We start from the raw sequence: 23,776 nt of genomic DNA, 5'->3' as shown, positions 1-23,776 counted from the left end.
GACAAATGGGACTTAATTAAACTAAAAAGCTTCTGCACAGCAAAGGAAATAATCAACAAAGTAAACAGACAATGTGTAGAACGGAAGAAAATATTTGCAAACTATACATCCAACAGGGGACTAATATGCAGAATTTATAAGGAACTCAACTCAACAACAATAAGAAACAACCCCATTAAAAAGTGGGCTAAGGACATGAACAGACATTTTTCAAAAGAAGACAACAAATGGCTAACAAGTACATGAAAAAAAGTTCAACATTACTAATCACTAGAGAAATGCAAATCAAAACCACAATGAGATAGCATCTTACACCAATCAGAATGGCCATTATTAAAGACAAAAAATAACAGATGTTGGCAAGAATGCGGAGAAAAGGGAACTTTTCTATACTAGTGGGAATGCAAAGTAGTGCAATGTCTATGTAAAACAGTATGGAGATGTCTCAAGAACTAAAAATAGAACTACCATATGATCCAGCAATCCCACTATTGGCTATCTACCCAAAGGAAAAGAAATAAATATATAAAAAAGATACCTGCACTTGTATGTTTATCGTAGTATTATTCACATTAGCAAAGATATGGAATCAACCTAACTGTCCATCAACAGAAAGTTGGATAAAGAAAATGTAGTATATATACACAATGGAATACTATTCAGCCATAAAAAAGAAAGAAAGAATGTCTTTTGCAGCAACATAGATGGAACTAGAGGCCATTATCTTAAGTGAAACAACTCAGACACAGAAAGACAAATACTGCATGTTCTCACTTATAAGTGGGAGCTAAATAATGTGTTCACATGGAAGCAGGGTGGGAAATGATGCACAATGGAGATTCAGAGGGTTGGGGGGACAAGAGGAGGGTGGATAATGGAAGGTTTCTTGGTGGGTACAATGTGTGTTGTTCCAGTGATGGATATACTGCAGGATCTGACCTTACCACAATGCAATATATCAATGTAGCAAAATAGGACCTGTACTCCATGAATATATACAAATAACAATAAATTTAAAAAATAAAAGCAAAGTGCCCTACTCAACCAGTACCATAAATATATAGGAAAGTCTTTCCCTATGAAAGCCAATCTGTTACACCAGATATACAGATATCAATGTAAAGACAAAAAAAAATGAAAGCAAAGAAATATGACACCTCCAAAGGAACACAATAATTGTCCAATAACAGATTCCAAAGAGAAGGAAACGTATGAAATACCTGAAAGAGCTTTCAAAATAATGATCTTAAGGAAACTCACAAGAGAACACAGATAAACAATACAAAGAACTCATTAAAAAATTCCATGATTTGAACGAGAAATTCAACAAAAAGGTAGATATCATAAAAAGAATCAAATATGAATCCTGGAACTGAAGAATTCAATGAATGAAATTAAAAATATAATCTACAGCGTCAACAATAGACTAGATCAAGCAGAAGAAAAAATTTCAGAACTTGAAGACAGGTCTTTTGAAATAATCCAGTCAGAAAAAAAAAAAAGAATAAAGAATAAAAAGGAATGAAAGCCTATGTGACATATGGGATACCATAAAGTAAAAAAAATTCAAATTCGGAGAGTTCCAAAAGGAAAAAAATAGGTAAAGGCACAGAAATCCTATTTAATGAAATACTAGCTAAAAAATTCCTAAGTCTTATGAGAGATACAGACATCCAGATAGAAGAAGTGCAAAGATCACCTATACACTCATTCTGAAAAGGTCTTCTCTGAGGCACAGTATATAGTCAAACTGTCAAAAGTCAAAGACAAAAAGAAAAGTCTAAAATCTGCAAGAAAAAAGTGGCAAGTCACATATAAGGGAATCCCCATCAGATTAACGTGGATTTCTCAGCAGAAACTTTATAGGCCAGGAGGGAATGGGATGATATAATCAAATGGGATAATGAGAGAGGGAGAAAAACTACGAGGCAAGAATAAAATATTTGCAAACTATTCATTCAACAGGGGACTAATATCCAGAATATACAAGGAACTCAACTCAATGGCAAAAAATCAAATAATCAAGACATGGCCAACAAACATATAGAAAAATGTTCAACATCACTAATTATCAAGGAAATGCAAATCAAAACACATTGATATCATCTCAGTTTAGTTAGAATGGCTATTATCAAAACAACAAAAATAAATGCTGGCAAGGATGCAGAAAAAGAGAACTCTTATATATTGTTGGTTGGAATATAAATTAACACAGCCATAATGAAAAACTGTATGGAGGTTTCTCAAAAAACTAAAAATAGAAATACCATATTATCCAACAATCAGTATTTCAAAGGGATACCTATACCCTCATATTTACTGCAGCACTATTCACAATAACCAAGATATGGAATCAATATAAGTATCAATCAATGGATGAATGGATAAGAAAATGTGGTGTATATACACAATAGAATACCATTCAGCCATAAAAAAGGAGGAAATCCTATTACTTGTGGCAACATGGATAGAACTGGAGGTCATTATATTAAGTGAAAGAAGCAAAGCAAAGAAAGACAAATATTGCATGTTCTCACTCATATGTGAGAGCTAAAAAAAGTTGATCTAATGGAGATAGAGAATAGAATGGTTACCTAAGGCTGGGGGCGTAGGCAGGGATGACAAGCGGTTGGTTAACGGTTAGAAATACAGTTAGAAAGAAGGAATAAGTCCCAGTGTTTGACAGCACAGTAGGGTGAATTTAGTTAATAATTTATTGTATATCTGAAAACAGCTAGAAGATTTGAAATGTTACCAACACAAAAAAATGATAAATGTTTGAGGTGCTGGATATCCTAAATACCCTGATTTGATCATTATACATTGTATGTACGTCTCAAACATCACATGTACCCCATAAATATGTATAATTATTATATATCCATTTTTAAAGTCAATAAATAAATAATCAATAAAATAAATTCCTAAATTATTATATATTAAAAGAGTTTGTCACAGGGTATAAGTATCTTCATTGCAGTTCTCTGGAAGAGACACTCTTCGACTCCTGTTTAGAATCAGTACTGATTAGTAGCTCTCAAATTCTCTGTCATACCAATGTGAGAAAAATTTCAACTTTTACCTTAAGTGGTACAAAAGCCATATTTTGATACATTCCTAATATATCACAAATATAAGAATTACTCTATGGCCTGGGCACAGTGGCTCACACCTGTAATCCTAGCACTCTGGGAAGCCCAGGCAGGAGGATCACTTGAGCTCAGGAGTTCGAGACCAGCCTGAGCAACAGCAAGAGTCCGTCTCCACTAAACATAGAAAAAATTGGCCAGGTGTCTTGCCACATGCCTGTAATCCCAGCAACTGTGGAGGCTGAGGCAAGAGGATTGTTTGAGCCCAGGAGTTTGAGGTTGCTGTGAGGTAGGCTAACACCACGGCACTCTACTCAGGGTAACAGAAAGAGACACTGTCTCAAAAAAAAAGAATTATTCTATGTTTAAAGACAATGCAATTTTTTTAAAGCTGAAACACAGATGTCTTACCACCACGTCTTCACAACTCTTATCAACCGGAAGCAAGTTCTTCATAAGTTCCACATTCTCATGCAAATGTTTTAATTCAAATGCATGCTGTCGCATACAAGTATCCAAAGAAACGGTAAATTCCTGGATTAATCTCTCAACTATATGAGAAGAGCGTGCTTGGGGTGTCAACTTGGTCACAGCAGCAATTAACCAGGCTTTTGTTTCTGAAGAAATGGAGTCATTCATAAGTAACTTGTAGAGCTTGGTTATAACTTCCTCTGGTGTTTCCTTATCTAAGAGGTAGGAATACTCTCCTAACACCTATGAGTAAAACAAAGAGATGTTTATATAAAAATGTCAAGTTATACAATAAACTATACTCAGAAATCTAAACAAAGTGCCTACGCTACAGTGAATTTAATCTAGATTAAACATGTATGGTGAAGAAATTATTAAAGATACAATGGTATATTTTAGGTTCAAAATTATACCAAGAATTGAAAGTCAATGCAAAAAGTTTTTCTACATCTTTGTCATTAACAATACATAAAGCAACATACCTTTATGAATTAGCTTTCTTCTGAACTTTGGGAGTTGGTTGTTAAGCTGTTAGGATTTTTTTTTTTTTTCTTTAAGAGACAAGGTCTCACTCTGCTGCCCAGGCTGGAGTGCAGTGGCCTAATTATAGCTCATATAACCTTGAACTCCTGGGCTCAACTGATGCTCCCACTTCAGCCTCCCAGGTAACTAGGACTACCAGCATGTGCCATCATGCCCAGCTGATTTTTAAATTTTTTGTAGAAACAGGTTCTTGCTATGTTGCCCAGGCTGGTCTCAAACTCCTGGGCTCAAACAATCCTCTTACCTTGGCCTCCCAAAGTGCTGGGATTATAGGTGTGAGCCACCACACCTGCCTTGGTTGTTGGTTTCTACAAGCACTTTCACAGTCTGTCATTATTTTCCAATAAATATTTAAAGGATTCTCATAAGCTAAGAGATATGTGAGGTGTTTCATTAAAATACAGATTTCAGCCAAGTGTGGTAGCTCATACCTGTAATCCTAGCACTTTGGGAGGCCAAGGCAGGAGGGTTGCTTCAGGACAGGAGTTTGTGACCAGCCTGGGCAATGTATCAAGACCCTGTCTCTACAAAAACAGAAAAATTAGCCATGTGTGGCTGTGCACACCTGTAGTCCCGGCTACTCAAGAGGCTGAGGCAGGAGGATCACTTCAGCCTAGGAGTTTGAGGATACAGTGAGCCATGATGACATCACTGTAACCAGGCAACAGAGTGAGACCCTGTTTAAAAAAACAAAACAAACAAACAAAAAAAGAACCCAGAGACTTCCAGGCTCTTTCCCCAAATATTCTTTCAGATTTATTATGTCTGTGGTCCCCAAAGATATACATTTTGAACAGGCATATTCCAATTCTGATACAGATAGTCTACAGAACAGACTTTAAGGAAACTGATCTATGTTACATATCTTTTTTCTTACATCTAACTTAGGTGACATATAAACCTATTGGTCAAAGGATCATTAATAAATTGAAAATTTAGGAAACGTGAAATCTTTCCAAAGTGGTATTTGTGGAATATTTTCATGTCTTTGGTGTAATATTGGCACCAGCAAGAAAAGAGGGAGGTGAAGTGATAGGACAGGGAAAATTTATAGCTAACAATAATAATAATGAAGAGGAGGAAAAAGAAATAGGACCAAATGAGTTCAGTCCTTAAATAATAAGATAATTTTTAGAGTAGTTTGACAGACGGAAGGTAGCTCCAGAAGAGTAGGTAATGTAAATTCCAGTGCAAAAATCAATGGTTAATGGATTTCTCCTTCTGGGAAGATGGAGTAGACATATTAATCCCTATTCTTCCTACTAAGTACCCATAAAAACCTTTGACATTATATGGAAAACACATATAAAAAGACTTTGAAAGGCAGAGAAAAGGTGGCAGATCCCTAAGGACATTGGGACCTAAGGAACAAATACAGTGGATTATCAGTTGTCTCATATACCCTAGATTAGGTATGAGAGGGCCAGCAATCTGGAAATACCAAAGGGCACAGAAAAAAAAACCCAAGAAGAGCCTGCCCTCTGGTCAATAAGCCAGAAAGACTTTTAGACAATAACGCTTCTACACCAGCCAAGCACCGCAAAGAAAACTTTGCAGCCCCACCCACACAAGTGAAGGCAGATAGAGAGCCAAGACTTCCATCCTCACTGGCTATAAGAGGTGTCCCAACGTCCCCACCAAGGTGATGACTAAGAAGGCCAAATGGAGAGTCAGGACTTTCATCCCCACCAAGCTATAGAGAGGCCTAATCCCCTGCAGTGTCAGTGGAGACCACGTAGGAACCCTGCCCTTCACTTCCACCCGGGAGTACTGAGGTACCCCTGCCCCTCTCTGCTGGGGTATATCAGTGGAAGCCTGGTAGAGTCATGACTTTCACCACTGCTCAGCAATAATAAGGCCACCCTCTCACAGTGTCAGTGGAGTCCATCGAGTTGGTGATCTCGACCTTTCTCTTAACAATTAATAGAACAACTAGACAGAGAATCAGCAAGAATATAGGAGAACTCAACACTACCAACAGAATTTAATTGACATTTACAGAACATGCCATCCAACAATAGCAAAATACATATTCTTTTCAAGCACCCACAGAACATATACCAAGACAGACCATATCTTGAATCATAACATAAACCTCAACAAATTTAAAAGAACTGAAATAATAAATAATATTTTTTCTGTCCATAATGAAATCAAACTAGAAATCGGTAATAGAAAGAAAACAGGGGGCGGGAGGTGGTGGCTCACGCCTGTAAGGGAAGCTAAGGCAGGAGGATCACTTGAGGCCAAGAGTTTGAAACTAGCCTTGGCAACCATTGCAAGACCCTGTCTCTACAAAAAATTTTTAAATTTAGCCAGATGTTTTGGAGTGTGCCTGTAGCCCCAGCTACTCGGGAAGCTAAGGAAGGAGGATTCCTTGAGCAGAGGAGTTTGAGGTTGCAGTGAGCTATGACATTGCACTCTAGCCTGGGTGACAGAGTAAGACTCTCTGTCTCAAAAAAGAATTAAAGAAAGAAAGAAAGATAACAGGAAATTATCCAAATACTTGAAAAATAAGCAACACTCTCCTAAATAATTCATGACTCAAAGATGAAGTCTCATGGAAAATAAAAAAAAAGTACATTGAACTACTGAATGAAAATTCAGTTAAGAAATTTTTCTTTAAGAAAATTGAATTTGTAATTTTAAAACTCCCAAAAGAGAAATCTCCAGGTCCAGATGGTTTCACTGGAAAATTCTACCAAATTTTCAAAGCAGGAATTAACAGCAATTTTATACAACCTCTTCAAGAAAATAAAAGAGGAGAGCATTCTCCCAAATCATTTTATGAAGCTAGTATGACCTTGATACCAAAACTAGAGTACCAAAAAATGACAACTACGGACCAATATCTCTCATGAACATGGATACAAAAATTCTTAACAAGGTCTCAAGAAATTTACCTAAAAAACTCATAGAACTATTAAGTTATGATAGTTCAGCAAGACTACAGGATACAAGACCAAAATACAAAAATCTATGGTATCTGTTATATATACATTCAGCCCTCCATATCTACAGGGGATTGGTTTGAGGACCTCTATGGACGCCCGAGACCACAGATAGTACCAAACCCAATTGCTGTCAATCAGAACATATTTCTGTTCATGTTTTCCACCCACAAATTTGATGTTTTTTCCATCTTCACTAAGCACTTATCATGCATTGTGGCTGTAACTTTTGCAGTTTGAGGTGCACCACCAAAAGCAACAGGAATTTCTTTTTCCTTCTTCACAATTTCACAGTTAGAAGATCTCTTCTTACTGTAAATCTTAACAACTTCAGCATACAATTTTTTTCTTTCCTATTTAAATTGAAAACTTTCACCTTTTCACTTAAAGGAAGCATTTTCCTCTTGGCATAACCAAATTCTCAGCATCACAACTCTTACACTTTTGGGCCATTATTAAGTAAAATAAAGATTACATGAACACAAGCACTGTGATACTGCTACAGTTGATCGGATAATCTAGATGGCTACTAAGTGACTAAGGAGCAGGAAGCATATACAGGGTGTGGATGGACACCCTGGCCAAAGGGATGATTCATGTCCCAGGTAGGATAGAGCAGGATAAAGTAGGATGACTTAAGATTTTACCATGCTACTCAGAATGACATACAATTTAAAACTTATGAATTGCTGATTTCTGAAATTTTCCATTTAATATTTTCAGACTGTAGTTGGCCACAGGTAACTGAAAACTCAGAAAGCAAAACTTCAAATAAGGGGGGACTACTGTATAGGATTTGTATGCTGTAGAAAGGAATAAAAAACTATCTAAATAAATGGAGTGACATGCCACATTCCTGCACAGAAAAAACTAATGGCCACTAAACACAATAACCAATTCAGGAAAGACTGGCAATGCTAAAACTATTAGTGAAAGATAGTTGAAGACAAGATATTCACACAGCGTCACAGAATCACCTCACAGATTAGTTATAAATTCTAAAAGAGAAATGGTACCTTTACAACGGAGAGATCTAGAGGTCCCCATCTTAACCCAAACATATAAACTTACAATCACCAATAAGTGGATGAATTGACATCATATGCATCCTGATATGATGCGGTGGGAAGTACACAACATTGCCTATCTAATATTCTGGCTAAAAATGTTTAATCTGAACAGAAATAACCAGACAAAATCAGACTGTAGGATTTTCTATAAATCGACAGTGTTCATCCAAAAAAATCAATGTTATAAAATCAAAAAGAAACCAGGGGTTACTGTAAATTAAAAGAAGCTAAAGAGACATAACTAAATGCAATTTGTGAACCTTGACTGGATCTGGGATTGAGAAGGGGAAAAAAACAATCATAAAAGACATTTTTGGGACAACTGGATAAATCTGAGAAGGGACTATATATTAGGTGATATTAATGAATTAATGTTACATTTCTAGGTACAATAATAGTTTATGGTTATTTAGAATAATGTCATTCACAGGAGATTCATGTTGCATTTTTTATGGGTGAAGTATCATGATTCCAATTCTAAATGGCTTAGAAAAAAAACTGCAAACCAGATATACATATAAATGCAGACACAGTAAAGCAAATGTAGTTAAATACATTAACTGGGAAGCTAAATGAAAAGCACAGGAATATTTGGCCAGGTGCAGTAAGCTCACGCCTGTACTCCTAGCACTTTGACAGGCTAAGGCGGGAAGATCACTTGAGGCCAGGAGCTTTGAGACCAGCCTGTAGAAACCATCTCTACAAAATAAGAAATAAAAAAATTAGCCAGGTGTGGTGCTGTACCCTGTAGTCCCAGCTAGTTTAGAGGCTAAGGCAGGAGGACTGCTTGAGCCCAAGAGTTTGAGGTTATAGTGAGCTTTGATCGTATCACTATACTCCAGCCTGGGCAACAGAGCGGGACCCTGTCTCTAAAAAAAAAAAAATTAAATTAAATTAAAATAAATAAAAGAAAAAAAAAGAAAAGTATTGGGATATTTATTATATGAGAAAAAAATTGTAAATAAAATCAGGGGAAAATTTAAGTTTAACATGCTAACATTTGGCAATACTACAAAATATTAAAATGTGTGTATCCTATGACCCAATAGTTGCACTTCTCTAAATCTCCCCTAAAGAAACACTCACCCACGTGCACAAGAAAGAATACACAAAGGTGATGGGCTGTATGCAATGACATGTGATTATATTACATAAAATTGTGATCTCTGCCTTGCAAAGAACTGATCTCCTGTACTGGCTATGTTGAAGCAAGCGGCCATGTTGGGAGGCCCACATGGCAAGAAATTGAAGGCAGCTAAGGGCATTCTACAGTTGACAGTATGAAAGTGAAACCCTCAGTGACAAAAATTCAGCCACAAGAAAATGAATTCTAGTAACAACCACACATGAGCTTGGAAGTGGATCCCTTACCAGTCATGCTTCAGAAAAGAAAGTAGCTCTAGCCAATACCTTGACAGCAACCCTGTGAGACTCTAAGCAGAGAACCCAGCTAAGCCATTCCTGAAATCCTAACCCCCAGAAGCTGTGAGACAATAAATTTGTGTTGCTTTAAGCCACTGAGTTTGTGGTAACATTGTTATGCAGTATAAGAATACTAACATAGCACAGACAAATGAGTATTCACATATTCAAACATGGACTTACATAAAAAACGCAAGCACATTGTAAATGCAAAAAGATAACAAATATCCATATTTAAAAGACTAGACAAGTGACATGGCAAAGTAAAAAAATGGACAATAGTCAAGTGATAGAAGGTAGCCACCGGAAAAGAAAACTGACAGCTAAAGGAATTAGCTGATTAGAACTGATTTCTGAAGAAAACATTAAAATTTGGTTTTCATAAAAAACAACGTTATAAATTTATGATTTAATGTACTTTGCTTACCCAACTCATAACTTGAAGAAATCTCTGCGGATAGAACACATTTTCCACATCTAGTAAAGTAAGATAAGATTGAACTGCATAGAGTCTTAATTGTCGATCTTCTGTTTCATCATCAAAACCTATAAAGAAATTGATATACCATTTTAATTTTCACTAAATTCTCCTAGGACTCTGTAATTAAAACATTTAATTTGAAAATGTTCACTTTACAGAATGTAATAGTTTACCAACCTTCCGCTAGCAGTCTCAGAAAGTTATTGGGAATATCAGGATGCATTACATCTCCTCCCACTGAAAACACAGCATTCATTGTCTGAATAAACCACGCATTATCAGGAGCATATGTGTCCACAGTGTTAAGAACAAGTACACTTCCAAATGCCAGTTATTAAAATTATCCTTCTGTGGCAACCTTTTCAAAAATAACCCTAATTCATCCTAGTGTGGCATTTTTATCTTTAACCCCTGCCATAAATTGTTCTATACCCAAATTTTATATGAAATAGGTACTTAGTAAAAGCTTATTTCATAAACGTAATAAACTGAGTTTATGTTACTTTAGCACCAGGCTTGCATATAATAGGCATCTGGTAAATAAATCTGAAGTAACTGATAGAAATGAACCAGCTTACTAAGGACAAACAATAGAAAATTTTATACACTTCAAGGGGGCTACCTATTATGGTGTATCTACTTGAACATTTGTTCAAAATCTTTTCTAATCTGTTCCTCATCAGTTCTAAAATTCTGTCATTCTGCTGACCAGAACTACAGCACGGTCCTAGGACAAAACTATACTTAAGCAATTTCTGATTTGATTAACATTATTCACTCATTCTTTCTTAGTAATAAACGGACATTTTAAAAAGAATGGAATATCCTTATGAACTGTAAAGTTCCTCTGACTTTTAAAAAACAAATGTGAAGAAATGTGACATATTAATGGAACTCCCAACCGTTTACTGTGACAACTTCTAACATAAACAATAGCGTAAAGGATAAATGGTAGCATCCTGACCCACCCCCCTACACAGACACACACTCTATCCACTCCCTCCAAAAAACAAGAACTTTTACTTGCAAAATAAACCAGGTAAGAAATAAAGTCAAGGATGAAAAGGGACTAAAAGAGGAACCAGAGAGAAGTTCCTCTATCTTCTTATTCAAAATACTGACTACTTGAATGAAAGAAACCAGGAAAAAAGCCATTCCCTAATAAGTCTATACAAATTCCTGTTTTTGACAAGAAAGGCTTGAAAATCAGGAATGGAAGTTATTGCTGGTCCCTGAACTCAATTTGCAAGTCACCATATCTATACCAATCATTTTAAAATCACTGTGTAACTATTTTAAGACTTGTGGTCCATACAAAGGATATTTCTCAGCCAGCTCAGCTATTTTACCAACCAAATTGACAATGACATATTCTTCTTTGCTCTGATGTAAATATTCAAGCATTTTCTGGACAATAACTGTTATATTCTGTGCATTAGTAATTCTGTAAAGAAGTTCCAGAGTCTATTTAAAGAAAAGAAATTAAAAACAGTATTATAAAACTGTGCATAACACCAATAAATATAGTTAACATATAGGTTTATCATATAGTTGATTCTTCTACTTTTATGTACCTCTACTGGACAGTCAGTTAATAGATGAATAGAAATGCAAATTTTAACTAAAATAAAGCTTAAGGAAGGTAAAATTATTGTCAAAAAATGAATTATGATCAATTCCAAAGCCTAAAAGCTTTTATAGAGATAGATAATTACAATCTGACATTTCTATATGACAGAACACATAAGGACTAAAAAGTTAAAAGGTTTACAGTATATTTTCTAAAAACATAACAGCTCTTAATTGTACCTCACTTATGCCTATGAGTATGTGTGTGTGGGTCTGTGTATAAATCCAATCTTGCAAACTATGTTTCCCACACTACCCAAACAGAAAATAGCACTTAATTAGGTTTGGCAATTGAGGGCAAATGGCTTCTAACGGAAGGACAAAGGTTGATGGCTCAAGCACTTCAAAGCCTAGCAAAACCTACACTCAGAATCTCAGGCATCAAAGAACTGTTTTATAGCTACTTTCTAATTGCTGATGAATACACCTCTTGCTGCCTCAAGGAAGACCAGTACCAGAGTAAGCTCCCATTTGGCTGACTTTCCAAGGCTCCAGATTAAGGTTCTAAAAATGTAACTCCTAGAAATCAATATGAGTTGAAAGGCAATACTGAGAAAGAAATATTTATTGGTGTTTTAGGATCAGCAATATCAGTTGTAAGAGAATTTTCACATACCCTATTTGTCAAACTTGTTCAAAATATCTTTAAGGATCTTTCTAATTTCTCAATCCTTACAGTCAGAACTTCAAGTACAAAGATAACATATTTTAAAAGATTTTTTTAAAAAAAAACCATTTTAGTTAACACTTGAGTCCATTTTAAATCTATTTAATATAAATACAAAGGTCTCCCCGATCAATAAATAGCTTTCAATTTATGCAGCTGCTTCAGACTTGCTCTCTGTGGACTCCAAACTACATGTTATATATTGTTAGATAATATACACCAATTTATTTCCTACTCTAAGACCCTAAAATTTGGTATTTCTAGGACTGAATGGGGGTGGGGGATATGGTGTTAGGAATTGTATTGCTAGAGTTCTTTTCTGTTCAGCTTTAGTAGCTCCTTCTTGCCTTCTCTCTCCCTGTATGAAAGAGTGATAATAAAACCAGGTAAAAGGGAATCCCACCCCAAACAACAGGTCACCCCACACCCAAGGACCAAAGTCCTTGCCATATCAATAGAGGTTAGAAGTGACAGTGCACTGAGGAGACAGTACTTCAGTGCCTTCTTTGGGTACCACTGATACTCAGTACGTTCCCCACAGAATTCAATCTACTTTTTTCACTGCAGGTAATGGATCAAACCTGATAATTTTAAAAGTTGCCTATTTTCTCTTTGACTCTCATTTTTAAGTGAGAACCCAATAATTAAATACAGTAGTCCCCCGCCATCCACAGCTTTGCTTTCTGCAGTTTCCATTACCATAGTCCACCACAGTTCAAAAATATTAAATGAAAAATACCAAAATTAACAATTCATAAGTTTTAAATTATGCACCATTCTGAGTAGCATGGTGAAATCTCACACCCCAATCTCATATCCCAAGTGAGACGTGAATCATCCCTTTGTCTAGGGTATTCACACTGGATATGCTACTCGCTCATTAGTCACTTAGTAGCTACCTTGGTTATCATATGAAAACACAGTATATTTAAGATTCAGTGAAACCTTACATACATAGGTATATATGAATATATTCTATATAAGGTTCAGTACTATCCGCAGTTTCAGGTATCCACTGGGGGTCTTGGAATGTATCCTGTGGATAAGGAGGGACTATATATAGCAAAAAGAAAAGTGTATCCAAGTCAATTTTGTTCAACTTAGTAGTCAACTACACAAAAGAAATGCACGCTCTGTATGTGTTAAAGTGGAAGGGGAATTGGCAATATCAGGATGCATATACAGCCACATAGTTATTTGTTATTATCCCTTAGATCCTTCTCATTTTTCTACAGTGCCTACACACAGAAATTAGTACATCTGGAAGCCTCCCAGATTCATTCAAGACAGGTAAAAATTGTCAGATGATTAAAAATATGAATTAAAAAATATATATATATAAAGGCTAATTTCTCAAAAATATTTGTTTCAAAAATGCCTTTTAAAATCAAAATTCATAATCTTCAAGAATTATAATTATTATTCTCTCAATAAACTCTCCTATTTTTAACTTATTACTTTTAAGATATTTACATGTTTAATAGATTCTCTTTTTTATCTTTATTATTTTTATAATCAGAAAACTTTTCACTCTTAACTAAGTTCAATATATCATTTTTAACAAACATGTAGAGTATTTGTTATACAAGAATTAACAGAAATATTTATATAGACACTCAATTATACACTGAAGCAATTTTACAAAAGGAAAAAGTTGAAAAACAAGTTAACTACATTATTATACCTTTCCTTCTAAGCTCAAATCATTTTGTGGATATCTTCACTAATTTTTTCAACATTCCTATCTATTTAATAAGGAATTCATTATCTCATTTTACAGATGTAAAAGAGAATAATGGAAAAATATTAACTATCATAAATTACATCTTAAATTGTACATATAACAACAGCAGTACACCTTGAATTGTACTCACAGGAAGACCTAAGACAAAAATTGAGATTTCCTATTGGTACAATGCTTAGACCAAAAAGATATTAATGAACCCACACAGATAACTGGACCTAATCCTTACAATTCATCATTTTAAAACATTCCTGTGTGGCCAGGCACGGTGGCTCACGCCTGTAATCCTAGCACTCTGGGAGGCTGAGGCAGGCAGATTGTTTGAGCTCCAGAGTTCGAAACCAGCCTGAGCAAGAGCGAGACCCCATCTCTACTAAAAAAATAGAAAGAAATTAGCTGGACAACTAAAAATATATAGAAAAAAATTAGCCAGGCATGGTGGCGCATGCCTGTAGTCCCAGCTACTTGGGAGGCTGAGGCAGAAGGATTGCTCAATTGAGCCCAGGACTTTGAGGTTGCTGTGAGCTAGGCAGATGCCACCACACTCTAGTTTAGGCAACAGAGTGAGACTCTGTCTCCAAAAAAAAAAAAAAAAAAGAAAAGTTACTTAAACTTTAGTAAAAACAATTAAATGCATTCAAAAATTAAAATATACGTGTGCATGCACGCACACACCCTCACACACTCTGCCTACCACTTTAACCTCTCTCCAGAATACCAACAAAAACTTTAAAATTTTTATTATTTCATGTACATTATTCAAAATACCAGTTTACCTCTCTTTTAATAATAGGATCAGGATGATCTAAACATTCAATTATTGTCATCTGATGTTGAAGAGCCAGAGTAGGATCCTGTTGAATAACATAGGTAAGAGCCTTCAGTCCTAGAAAAAAAGATTACATTATACAAAGTGAATTGAAACAAATACCCAGCAAATTTCAAAAGCTCTCTCTATAATTTCTGTCAAAAGAACCAATCATCTTACCTAAATATTTGAGATTTATTCTAGGTGATAGAACAAATTTTCCAATGCACTTGGCAGCCTTCTCAAGTAATTCTGATTTAGGATAAATAGAATAGATTGTATGCACACATTCAAACAAAATAGCTAGAGAAAGAAAAATAAAAATGGCAGGTATTATGGTAAAGCATAATAAAAGAACATATTTGTGTAGAATTTGTAATAAGATAAACTAACTGGAAAGTCAGTTTTAGTCAAAAATCTTATTGATGGAAATTTTTCAAAGAAACAAACTTTACTGTTTTCAGGCTTACACAGTTACTAGGATTAGGTTACCACAGTACAATTTAAAGAGAGTTATATTTACTAACGGATAATAATCATACATTCATTCATAAAGAAGGTATTTACTGAATACTTCCTATGTGCCAGGCATGGTTTAGTACTATGGATACAGTAGTAAATAAAACAGACAAAAAGCCCTGCCCTCAAGGAGTTCACATTCTAATGAACACAGAAATAATATATTGTTCCTAAATAAATAGATAATTCCAACACTCCTTGAATGCTTTAAAATGGTTTATTCTCAAGTAGTTTCTATCACTTATACACAGAAATTGTATATGTAGTTTATTTCAACATAATCATTTTAAGATCATCTAGCATTTATTTCAAAAATAGGGTCACTACTCAAAAATCTTTAAGCTATTTCTTTAAAATTAACCTCACACATAGAACAATCTACTGAACATCTTGATGGGGTTCAAATTTGGCTTTCTGATACAGTCAAAAGTCTGATAACTATGATAGATGATCAAAGTGGACACTAAATTTTTTCTCAAAATCTTTTAAAAAGCATGAGTCAATGAGTTGGAGCTTTGCCATATTAAAGGAGAATCACTGAGACACACAGTTAAGTCCTAAAATCACAGTACCAGAAGTGAGACACAGTGAAGGTACAAAATCAGCACTTAAAATGTACTACAGGTTGAAGTATATCAAGTGTCCTTTATAGAATCACTCCTCTATTTCCAAAAGCTTAAAACATAACAATCAGACACATTCTTTATATACAAGATACATCTTGAATATTCAACTAGCCATGTTTTAGACTATATTGCCTAACAATTAATGCACAGATAAATTTTTATACATGTATTCCAAGAGGGGGAGAGAAAGGGAGAAGAAATCAGAAATATTAATTTTGAAGAAGGGAACTGACTTTAATTAAAGGAAAAACTACAGAATTAGTTAGTTAAACCTAAAGATACCTTGTATATTCAGATGTTGTGCTATAAAATGTCTTTACTTTGTGCTGTGAAAAAAAGTTGGGTTTATGATTCCTGAAATGAACAAACTAAACAAAGAGGGCCTTCGTCAACTGACAAATCAACTAAGGCAGGAATGGACAAATTACTACTAAATCTAGCTTTTAATCTGTTTTTGTAAACTTGCAAACTAAGAATGGTTTTTACATTTGTAAAAAGATATAAAAAAAAAAAAACCAACAAAAAACAAAGAAGCCCCCTACCACTTTTGAACTCCTGTAACACTTATTCCCTAAACCACACCTTTGCATTCTGCCTTATACCAGTGTTATATTTTCATGAATAAGTTATCTTTTCCATTATATTGTAAATTCCTTACATCTTATACTTCTTCATATCCTCTACACCATTTTATACAATGCCTGGCACATAGCAAATACTCAACAAATGTTAATGCAATTTATTTCTTGATTTGACCCTGAGGTAAGTTATAATAACAGAACTTTCATAAATATATGATTTAGAAAGTATTAACACTGAAACCCACTTAGATAACTGATAAAGTAAAATAACTTTCTCTTCCTTTAGCTCATATAAAGCATATTGCTCATTGGTTTACACAATGCCAACTACTGGAATATGCTAGTCAATAAGAGAGACACAGTCCCTGCCCTTATGAAGCTTGTAATTAAGATTCACATTCTTAAGCAATAAAATATTTATATTAGGATTACTAGAGAATACTCTGCCACTGGTATAATCAATATAAGCTACAAACTGCACCAATAGAAATATGGGGGGAAAGCATAACTATGAAAATCTAAGTAATGCAAATAAAACAACAGAAACAATAGGGTTTCTGTGGCCAGGTGAAACACTGGACCAACAGCCTATAAAGGAACAAATTGCTGGTGTTGGTTCAAGCAATTTTAACAAAAGAAGAGTCCTAGTAGAGAATATTAAAAAATATTTCCTCAGGTATATAGCATTTTCCAAATCAAAAGGAACAGATAACAGTGGTTATCTCTAGGAAGGGGAATTGGGTGGTGGGTGATAAGGGTGGAAGGGAGACTTACTGTTCATTGTATACCCTTTGTACCTTTTGAATTTTGAACCATGTGCATATATTACCTATTCAAAAAAATAAAAAAATTAAAGCTGAAATGTCAATTATTTTTTAAAAAAAAACTTTCTGTAAGGAAAAAAAGCAGATTCTTAACTGATTTTTAAACAGAATTTCTTGAGAGCCTTTCAAACCCTTATCCTGGACACTGATTCTATTGCAAACAAAACCTTCTAACTTGCTTTAACTGTCTGGAAAAGTTCTGACATTTTTCTGGATCTTCTGACAGCTCCTAGCCAAACCACCTGTCTCAATAATGGTCATCAACATCTATTGCCCCTTATTCTGACTGCATAGCAGGAACCTCAATAATATCAACTGGTTTTTACACGGCTCGGTACACTCATAAGGACAGGGCCTGTGTCTACCTTATTCTTCCTTTTACCTTCCACACTTAGCATGGAGGAATACATTACGTCAATCAACTCTTTGCTCAATCTGTACCTAGTTTAAAACAAAATCAAGTTTTTGTTTCATAGGCACTCAATAAATACTGGTTGAACAAATAAAATACCTTTATTGCCTTAGTTACCATTTATACAAGCAAAATATTAATCTATCCTTTAATGTTTACCATTGCAAATCACTACCATGTGCATTATTTTTCCTGTACTGGTCTCATGCATGTAATCCTTTCTCCTTAGTCCTACCGTATCTTTGTCAGGCACATTTTATTTCAGATAACCTAGTTCAACTTCTGCCCTCTGGTCTACCCTACAGTTCTACAACCAGTGTTCTTAAAAATCCACAGTTTAACATTGTCGGAAAGAACAAGTAATGCTCTTCATCCTCTACTTCATGGTATTTTACCAGATTAACAAATGACTTCTCATTTGAGTTCTAGCTCTTGATGCCTTATCTACTGCTCTCCTCAAAAGCATGCAAAATTCAAATCGTTTTACTTTCATCTTTTACATAGCTCCAAAAATCTCAATTTCTTCACTGAGCTTTCTCAGACAGATCAAATAGAATAGTTCCTCCCTCTGGCTGTTAAAACTGGAAGTTATTCTATATATTTCTATCTATATCCTAGTCATCCTTCAGATGTCTTCCTGAATAGCACTTTCTCAGGAAAAACTTCCTTGTTCTACCCCTCACCTATGACTAGCTGCTGCATTCTCCACTGTACTCTGTAATTTTCTCTTGTAACATTAATTTAACGCCTGTCTCTTTCCATTCATCAGGTCTGTAAGCCCCATAATAATATTGTTTTATTCACTGCTGTACTCTAAGCACCTTGCACAGGGCCTGACAAAAAACAGAAATTTAATAAATATTTGACGACTAGCTGACTGATCTATTTAACTATCCTAAAATATCCTCAAATACTGTAAACTTTCACCAAATATGGAACAAATCTACTAAGTTATCTTCACAGTCAGTTAGATACTTGATAAATGTTTTCAATAAAAAGACAATTATAATAAATTTAGGTTAATATTTATAACATGCCATAATTTCACATTATTGCTATCTATTAGTTATTAAACACTTACATTGAAAAAATAATAACCCAAAGAACCACCTTAAAATTAGTGTATAAAACTCTATTGAAATTTACAGTATTCTAACTCATATTTAGCTGCAATACTAAAAAAACACCATTAGTCATTAGGGTAGCATTTACATATATTACCTACCATATGTGACATTGTGATTTAACTCAGCTCTTCGTAAGGATTCATCAAGAACATCATACATTAATTCACTTGTCCTGTTTAAAAGATATTTTATTTGCAGTGGAATTACAGTATTCTAACCCAATAAAAACATCGTTTTTCAAACTTCTCTCTCTTTAAAAGTGAGGATCTACAGAAGTGAAAGAAATTAATTTTATGAAGTTTGCAAATTTCACTTCTTAAAGATTTCATTTGCTCTTTTTCATGATCTGAACTTCCTGCTTTACAAAGTTAATTATTAATAGTTAGCCAATGAGATATACAAAAGTCAATCAATTCTTTCCTCACTTTTGCCTAGTTTACAAAACAAGTCTGTATTTGGTTGAACTTACTATCTTTTATAATTTTCTTTGCAACAAAATATTTCTGTTTTAAGTTACTAACTACAGTAATACCTCACATATCAAGATTATTCCAGACAGTATATTATCTGTATTTTAACCAGATAGTTTTTTAAAAGTATTCAAATACTAGTCTTTCCCTGAGAAGGTTCTTCAGTAAGAAAATTTTAACTTACATTTATGTTAAATATAAAGAAATATATTTTGTAAAATTAACAGGTTTGTACCATTCAGATGTCTTTATGGTCACTACAACAACAATCGTGTTGAGGGAGATACTGTTAAAAAAAAGAAAAAAGTGCAATGCTTATGGAGCCCTAGCACTCTGGCTCCAAGCCTACAAGAGAAAAATCCTCTCCAATAGGCGAATATGAAAAACTGTGTCTTCTCAGCTGGTATGCTGTATGTTTTACAATTCAAAATACACTAATGGGAAAAAAATACCAGCAAAATCAAATACATACAGTGGTCTTGCAGAGAAACTGTGCCACAAAACAAACAAAAATATCAACATAATTTGGGGTTACATAAATTAGTTATCAAGTTTGTTACATCCCTTTCAGGAAAGTTCTCCTTTTTTCCAAAAATATAGCTAGAAAATTCAATTTTAAATGCATGTACTTTCAGTCTATCTTCACTGAAGTATAAATATCCATAATAAGAATCCAGAACCATATTCTAAAATCCATCATTTTATTATGTAAGCATTTCTCCATGTCAGCACATATTACCAACCCTTCCCCCGAAAAAAGTTGGTAATATGACACCTAGATTATAGTCTAGTTTCTCAATTTTAAAAGCCAATGTCTGGTATGAGAGTCATAATTAACCACATGAAATGTAGAAACATTTATGGACACAATTAAGCTAAATGTTAACAACCTAAGAAGCACAAAGCTATAAAACACAAGAAATATTCAAAAAATATATATATAAGACCATAAATGTAATAGACTTTTCCAGTAAATTGGTTCTTTCAGTTAAAAACTTTTAGAATCCTGTTATAAAATAATTTAACATTTTTACTTTGCCACATTGAGCTAACCATGCCCTACAAAATGTAAGATTTGTGTTAACGTAAAATCTCACTAGAGTGGGGACAACAAAGTAGAAAACATTCTAATGTTCCACATCTTTATAAGAGAGTTCCACTCTTTATTTCTTCATTTAATTGAGCCTAATTACTATTCAACTGAGCTCTTTGAAAGTAAGGACTCACTTACTCATCTTTGTATGTATTCTCCAAATTCATCCATGAAGGAAAGAAGGAAGAAAGATAATGAGTTAGTGAATTTACTAAATAAATTCACTAAATGCCTCCACAGTTACTTCCTGACAACATATGATGGCATTAAGCCTTTTTAGACCAATAAGATCTGATGCACTAATATGAAATTAGTGATTTTAAAACAGAATCCCAGTGAACTCCAACTAGAGCTCCATGTTAGGATAGGCTGGAATTATGTAAAATAAAATATAATTAGGACAAACATTTCTAATGTATGTGTCTACTCCAAAACCTCTAGGTTTTCAATTCAGATTTCAATCAGGAGTAGAGATTCATAAACACAGAAATAAGTAACGGGGTAATATCAAGAGTGATACAGCTCAATTAGTGCTGATTAGGAGCTCAGAGACAAATGAATTCTGACATGAAGTTAAGGAGGCATTTCTAGGAGCAACAACCTAGAGGATGGTCCCTTTGTAAAGCTAGGCTAAAGAATTAGGATTAAAAGGTACCCTATGGCATAAAAAGCAACGATATCCATCAAATCAGAATATTGATTAGCAAATATTTTCTCAAGACAAAAACATATCAAGGACTCAAGCCAAGGTCCTTACTTTCAAGGGAACCAAAATCTAGTTGGATATGCTCTTTAACAGTTCAGAAAAAAAATTTTTAATAAAAATAATATGTATGTGCACATGCGTAGAGAGAGAGAAAGAGGGAGAGAGAGAGGAGGGAAGGAGAGACAGGGGAGAGAGGGGCAGAGGGAGAGAAAGAATGGGAGAAAGAGGGAAAGAAGGGGAGAGAGAATGAGAGAGCAAATGCAAATTAATTGATGAATCTAGGTACAGAGAGTAAGGGAGCTCCTTGTACTATTCTTATAACTTCGAAAGTTTGTAAGTTTGAAAAGGTATGGCAAAATAAAAAGTTAAAAGAATATATATGGGCCGGGCGCGGTGGCTCACGCCTGTAATCCTAGCACTCTGGGAGGCCGAGGCAGGTGGATCGCTCGAGGTCAGGAGTTCGAGACCAGCCTGAGCAAGAGCGAGACCCCGTCTCTACTAAAAATAGAAAGAAATTATCTGGCCAAATAAAAATATATATACAAAAAATTAGCCGGGCATGGTGGCGCATGCCTGTAGTCCCAGCTACTGGGGAGGCTGAGGCAGAAGGATAGCTTAAGCCCAGGAGTTTGAGGTTGCTGTGAGCTAGGCTGACGCCACGGCACTCACTCTAGCCTGGGCAACAGAGTGAGACTCTGTCTCAAAAAAAAAAAAAAAAAAGAATGTATATAGTTGGAAAGATACCCACAAAAAAGTTTAAGTAATTGGCTAAAAGAATAATCCAGATAAATGAATTAAGAAAGTAAAGCATTCACATCCAACTATAACCAGGGTTAGCAAATTACAGCCCACAGGCCTAATCTGACCAGATTTCTGTTTTTGTATAGTGGCAAGCTAAGTTTTTACATTTTCAAATGGTTGAAAAAAATTTAAAAAACAGTATTTCATGGAGATTATATCAAATTCAAGTTTTAATGTCCATAAAAAGTTTTTTTGGAACACAGCCATACTCATTCATATATGCACTATCTGTGGCTACTTTTGTGCTGTAACAGCAGGGTTGAATAGATACAACAGACAACATGTGGCCCACAAAAATAATTGTTATTTTAGGCTTTGTGGTCCTTGAGAGAAAAAATTTCCCAAGCCCTGAACAATTAAGAAAGCTTCACAGAGGAGATGGTACTTCAGAGATACCTTTCACAATAGGTAGGATTTAGATAAGCAGACAGGCAGGATTATCCCAGCAATTCTGAAAGAGTTTATGTACTTCTTACAGTGATTTATTTATCACTATTAAGCCAGTTAAGCATTAGGAGAATCTGGCTTATCAGAAAACTTCTAGGTGATTAAAGCCTAAGCCTATCATATGGTATGAGGTCATTAAGTAAACTTACTTAGAATAGTTTACCTTTGATCATCTTTTCCTAGAAGTCCTAGTATTCTCAAGAGCTGAATTTGTAACCATGGTGCTGGCACACTGTGGTAATTGAAATCTACTGGGAGCTTTCCTCCAACCACCTGCTTCAAAATAGTCACAAAACTGCCAGTCAAGTCTTTATATCCAGATGAATTCTCCTATATCCCAAAAGAAAAAAAAAAACAGAACTGTCTGTTAATAATAATGTCTTATCAAATGTAAAATAGACCTGGTTGAAATGCCTAACTTAATACATGCTCACTTAAAAGTTTATGTTCACATTTAATGAAACAGTACTATAATATGTATCATTTCTTCTATGACCAAACTCCTTTGGCTACCCCATTCAAAATTGAATCATCCCCAGAGAAGCTTCCACTACTCCCTACTTTTCCCCACACACTCACATTTCAAAAGTTCTTATAATTACATCTTAGAATCCTTAATTGCCAATATCAGCAATTAAAGCAAAAAGTGAAAAGAACTGGCATACTGAAAAGGGGGCAGTAATACCTCTACTTTGTATGAAAATCAAGGCCTGTTTGCAATCTCTGAACTCCATTTTCAAAAGACTTTTCATGTAAATGAGTTAAATATTTTCTGGGTGGAAGAGCACAGCCAAGACTACTTAAACATTCAAAGCCCCCAAAATCAGTAGGCCTGCCAATTAAAAATTAATTAGCCATACAGTATTTTAAAATATTTGTTTCTGAATGAGTATACCTTGATTATTTATCTGATTAATCTCTTTAACTAGAGAAATTAAATACATACTCCTTCAAGTTAACATGAGATTTTTCATTGTAATTTTTATTATGTATCAAGGGTAAATTTTTCAAAGGGAAATGATAAATCTTTCAAATTTTAGTAAATGTTTAGAAAATAAGATTTAATATCAAATCTCTATTTATACTTTACTATTTTAGAACACAATGCATAAAAGAGAAGACAAGCTTCAGTATAACTTTAAAGGAGTTCAGTAGCATATTTCATTTTGTTATAGTAGGTGCTCATGAAATCTATATTTTGGACACAAAGGATTTCAGGCAATACACTGAAACTGAATTAGTATATATAAATCCATGATCATCATCATTTAGAAAAATTTTTTACCATACCATTC

The 23,776-nt window shown here is 34.5% G+C and overlaps 1 protein-coding gene across 1 annotated transcript in view; it reads right to left on the bottom strand.

Moving 5' to 3' along the window:
• The window catches only part of AP4E1 (adaptor related protein complex 4 subunit epsilon 1), a 67,229-nt gene that overhangs the window by 30,667 nt on the left and 12,786 nt on the right, over positions 1-23,776 (bottom strand). Inside the window, exons 7-14 of the mRNA XM_045529196.1 lie at positions 22,645-22,811; positions 19,063-19,136; positions 15,056-15,178; positions 14,844-14,953; positions 11,352-11,491; positions 10,205-10,317; positions 9,974-10,092; positions 3,501-3,803 (exon numbers count right to left, since the gene is read on the bottom strand). Coding sequence (XP_045385152.1) covers positions 3,501-3,803; positions 9,974-10,092; positions 10,205-10,317; positions 11,352-11,491; positions 14,844-14,953; positions 15,056-15,178; positions 19,063-19,136; positions 22,645-22,811 — 1,149 coding nt within the window. The remainder of the gene's footprint in view (positions 1-3,500; positions 3,804-9,973; positions 10,093-10,204; positions 10,318-11,351; positions 11,492-14,843; positions 14,954-15,055; positions 15,179-19,062; positions 19,137-22,644; positions 22,812-23,776) is intronic.

Source organism: Lemur catta, chromosome 1 (assembly GCF_020740605.2).
Source record: "Lemur catta isolate mLemCat1 chromosome 1, mLemCat1.pri, whole genome shotgun sequence".
Taxonomy (NCBI): Eukaryota; Metazoa; Chordata; class Mammalia; order Primates; family Lemuridae; genus Lemur; species Lemur catta.
The sequence above is the reverse complement of the archived record's forward strand: the minus strand, read 5'-3'. Positions and strand labels throughout refer to the sequence as shown.